Consider the following 4,547-nt stretch of genomic DNA (forward strand, 5'->3'; position numbering starts at 1 on the left):
GATCCACAGGTTAACTGTCGTTATCATCAGCTCTCAGCAACATTTGCTGCAGCTGGCCACTACATCCTTCTTGAAAGACTGTCTTCCGTCTTCCCTTGGCTTCTCAGACACCATCGTCTCCAGGTTCTCCTCCTGTGTTATTATTTCCTTCTCAGCCTTTTGGATGGTTGCCTTCCTATTATCCACCTCTAAATTCAGCAGCTCTCAAGAGCTTAGTCCTGGATACGCTTGTCTTCTCTGTAAACACTCTCTCATGTAATCCTAATTAGATGACCACACCTAATTCTATGTATTTAGATACAATGTATATAATCTGATGAACTGTGTTTCTCTAATTACATTTCCAGCCCCGATCTCTCTTTTGGATTCCAACTGCCTAAATGGTGTGTCTAGTTGGATTTTCCAAAGGATATTTCCAATTTAACATGGCTACAATACAACTCTTGATTTTCTAACTATTTATCTCCCAGTGTTCCCAATCTCAGTTAAGGCATCAACATTTATTGGCCACTCAATTTTCAACCTTATAAGTCGTTCTCGATTACTGCCTTGTCACTACGAGCAACTTACACTCTGTCCCATCCCATATCTTATTCATTTGCAAGTTCTGTGACTTCACCTCCAAAATATATCTGGTGTCCATACACTTCTCCCCATTTAAGCTACTTCTAGTTTAGTCAAGATGGGCCATCATTTCTTATTTAGAGCATATTGGCACAGACTCCTTGTCTCTTGCCCTCTCCCCAAACAAAATAAGCACCCTAGAGCAGCCAGAGTTATTCTGAAAGAAAAAACTGTTACTCCCTTAAAACCTCCAACTAGTGTAAGTTGCACTTTTTTCTTTTTTTTTTTAATTCCTACACTAAGTCAATGATCCTATTAAGTCGCACTTTCAATAATAATTCCAATACCATAGCCTTCAAAGCCTTATGTGGTCTGTCCCAGATCTCTTTCCCCAAGTTTTCTTGTATCACTGTATCCTTGTCTCACTCCACGCTTTCTTGTATCACTCTGTCCTGTGTTCCAACAACTCTGGCCTTCTTACTGTTTCTCAGTGTGTTAGACTGAAAGCTCAGTCAAGGCATGGATTTTTGTATTGTGTTTTTCCTTTTGTCTACAGTGTTAATTGACAAATCCCAGAGCATGGAAGACAGTGCCTGGCATTTGGGAGGCATTCAATGAATAATCTATTCAATTGAAGAATGAATATGTGCATGCCATACTAATTTTTTTTGTTTTTCACCTCATGGTCTTTACTTTTGCCATTCTCTTAGACTGGAATGTTCTCCAAGATCTTAACATGGCTGGCTTTTTTTTCCCCCCCCCATAACTCAAGGCTCAGCTCAAACGTTGGTATCTTAGAGAAAACTTCTTTGGCACCCTATTTAAACTGCCAGCATTCTCTGTTTGCGTTTTCCTGGTTTACTTTCTTTATAGCACTTATCACCTGGAGTTAATTTTCCTCTTGTTACCTACACTAGAATAAAGCTGCATGAGAGCAGGGCCTTTTTGGGTTGCTGTTGTTCCCTATTCTATCTTTATTGTTTAGAACAGTGAGTGGCACACGGTACGTATTCAATAAATACTTCTTGTACACCCCAATGAGTGAATTTTACAGTGTAAATTTTAAAAGTCATTTAAAAATCCACATAAAAAGCAAATTCCTGATGTTCACTACAGATCCTCTGTATAAAAACTCTGTGGGGAGGAATCTCCTTGCACATATTTATGTACTTAGAAGTTTTAGAACATTTCTCTAAAGCCATGAGAGTAAGTCAGGCTCTCCAGTTTGAATAGCCCCATTCCTCATGGTGCGTTCTCTTTTGAGTTCTGTGGTGTTGTTTCTGGTCAGTGGACCTCAGCTGGGACCATCTCAGTTCATCAGCAAGGATGTAATGATGTTAAATCTAAAAGGGAGCAGTTCTCACCGAGGCCAGGGGTATGTGGAGTAGCAGCTTTTGCAAGGCCACAGAAGGACCTGTCCGACCTGTGGCATTGTTCATCTACTCACAACACTAAAAGGCAGCATTCAAGTGACTCTCTCAACCATTATGATCTTTCCGTAGGCAACTGACTTCCATGTCTATAAACCCAGAGAAGAGCTACTAGCGTCTCTCACTAGCTATGTTAAGGTTGGCCTCATCTAAGTCCAGTGCTACCTGTACAGTAGTTTAAGGAAGAAAAAGACACGGCCTAGTCTTTTTTGCTTGCAAAAAAGTGAAGTCGTGAAGTTGCTTACAAGGTAGTTAACTGTCTGAAGTTTCTTCTTGTTGTTTTGTCTTTTAAAGACAGACTTGCTTTGTCACCCAGGTTGTAGTGCAGTGGCACGATCACAGCTCACTGCAGCCTTGACTTCCTGGGCTCAAGCAACCCTCTTGCACAGCCTGCAGGTAACTGGAACCACAGGTGTGTACCGCCATGCCTGGCTAATTTTTTTTTTTTTTGTACAGACAGAGTCTCAGTATGTTGCCTAGGCTGGTCTCGAACTCCTGTGCTCAAGCGATCCACCCGCCTCGGCCTCCCAAAGTTCTGAGATTACAGGCATGAGCCACCGCACCCTGTCACGAAGTTTAAAAAAAAAAAAAGCTCTTTTCTTTCCCCGTTGTTTCCAGCTATTTAAATAAACAAAATGGTCGACTAGGCGCGGTGGCTTACATCTGTAATCCCAGCACTCTGGGAGGGCAAGGCAGGAGGATCACTTGAGGTTAGAGTTCAAGACCAGCCTGGCCAACATGGCGAAACCCTATCTGTACTAAAAATACAAAAATTAGCCGGGCGTGGTGGTGCATGCCTGTAATCCCAGCTACTAGGGAGGCTGAGGCAGGAGAATCGCTTGAACTTGGGAGGCGGAGGTTGCAGTGAACCCAGATCTCACCACTGCACTCCAGCCTGGGCGACAGAGCAAGACTCCGTATTAAAAAACAAACAAAACAAAACAGTAAAGAGAATACTATTGAGTTAATTTTAGTTTTTCCCGCTGTGGGTGTTTCCTATTCTCGTCTTTTGCTTAGCTGTCCTGCCTCCCTCTTTTTCTCAGTTAGGCAATAGTTTAGGATTTTTGTAGGTTATATTGTCAGTACTTCTCATTTAAGTTCCAGACAGTGTGCTAAGCAAAGCACTTTACTCGGTAAAGAGCTCACTTAATCTTCAAAATAACGTAGCAAGGTAGATATCAAGGAAGGGAAAATCGCTCCCTGAAGGTCCGAAGGTCCAAGGTCTCTCTGCCATCTAGCTGCCATGCGTATTGCCTGCCAGTGGGTAGCTGGAGCTGGGTATCTCTCCAAAGTTGGGCTCTTGGCTGCCCTTTGAGAAGGCAATTTTAAGGGACAGCAGGATGTGGAAGCCTGCGGTTAAGGAGTGAGCTGAGTCACTGGGTAACCAGTGTTGAATAATGCTTCTCAATGTTTGAAATGACAATCACTTCCTTTCCAGATTGGCAGAGGGGAAAAAAAGAGGCGCAGTGACAGCGCTGGCAAGGTGCGGTGGGTCAGGGTGATTGGCGGCGCTCGGCCGCTCCCTAGGGGTCCTGAGGGCGAGACCCCAGCAGGCGTTACCCGGCCGCACCGAGCCCGGGAGCCGGGCGGGAGTTCGGTTTTCGCCGGCGCTCCGCGGCCAGGCCGCTTCGGAGGCAACCTGCGGCGGGGCGGGCGGACGCGAGGGTCACCTCACCCCCGCGCGCCTCCCGGGACCCTGAGCCCTCGGCGTCCGAGAGACCCAGGCACCGCTGGACGCTTCCTCCCCGTGGGCAGGCGGGCCGCAGCGGGGGCTTGACCCCGAAGCGAAGAGTCGGGTTTTCTGATTGGCTGAGAGTAGAAACGCAGGCGGGCGCCGCCTGAGACCCGCTCTGCGATTGGGTTTTACATGAACAGCAGAGCACGAAATAAAGAGGCCTTCAGTCATTGGGCCATTGTGTGAATCTCCTTTTGGCTTCTCTGCAGACTGAATAAGCGTCTCGGGATCTTCGTCATGACTCCTAAATCTGGGCCTGTCAGTTCGCCCCAGCATTTCTCGTCTCTAGGCACGGCATGGGGCTTACAGAGTTTAACCAATCATATAACGTCGAGATCAGGTTGCCAGGCAGATTATGCTAATAAGACCCCGCCTTTTATGCTGCTCCCACTCTGCGGCGGGAAGAACCACCTGGAGGTGGCGGGGGGGTTTGATTTCTATCACCCCTAGGGAGAGAGGATCGGGGACCCGCTGATCTTCCAGCTCCCCTCACCCAACGTCGTGTAAGTACCTAAAGGATTAAGGGAACCAGATAAGCCAGGGTCCAGAGTACCCCATAGACTGGGAGGGTGTTTCGTCTTTGCTTAGTCCCACCCAAAATGGCGCCCAGCTCTTTCCGCGTCTCAGAGCCCGGCCGGGGCCAACCGACCGCGGACCCGGGTGGGGGGGGAATTGATGGTGGTGGTGGGGGGGAGAAATCCCGGCGGCACCGCCCGATGGTACAGTCCAGCCGGGGCTGGGACGAGGCACCTCACTCGGGGTGGGGGGTCAAACCATCTGCACCTTCCAAGGGGAAAGGGGCAAAGCCCCCTCCAGCA

At 47.6% G+C, this 4,547-nt stretch overlaps 2 protein-coding genes across 2 annotated transcripts in view; one reads left to right on the forward strand and one right to left on the reverse strand.

Moving 5' to 3' along the window:
* Positions 1 to 3,550: 3,550 nt before the first annotated feature.
* On the reverse strand, positions 3,551 to 4,324 carry LOC105530635 (putative uncharacterized protein encoded by LINC00167). Its single transcript, XM_011968269.1, is given in 2 exon segments — positions 3,551 to 3,693; positions 3,696 to 4,324. Coding segments are annotated over 2 exon segments (453 nt in total). The 5' UTR covers positions 4,006 to 4,324.
* Positions 4,119 to 4,547, forward strand: part of PRDM10 (PR domain containing 10) — a 128,723-nt gene continuing 128,294 nt past the window's right edge. The window contains exon 1 of the mRNA XM_011968276.1: positions 4,119 to 4,232. The gene's annotated coding sequence lies outside the window, so the exon portion shown is untranslated. The remainder of the gene's footprint in view (positions 4,233 to 4,547) is intronic.

Source organism: Mandrillus leucophaeus, unplaced genomic scaffold, assembly GCF_000951045.1.
Source record: "Mandrillus leucophaeus isolate KB7577 unplaced genomic scaffold, Mleu.le_1.0 Scaffold835, whole genome shotgun sequence".
NCBI classification, from domain to species: domain Eukaryota; kingdom Metazoa; phylum Chordata; class Mammalia; order Primates; family Cercopithecidae; genus Mandrillus; species Mandrillus leucophaeus.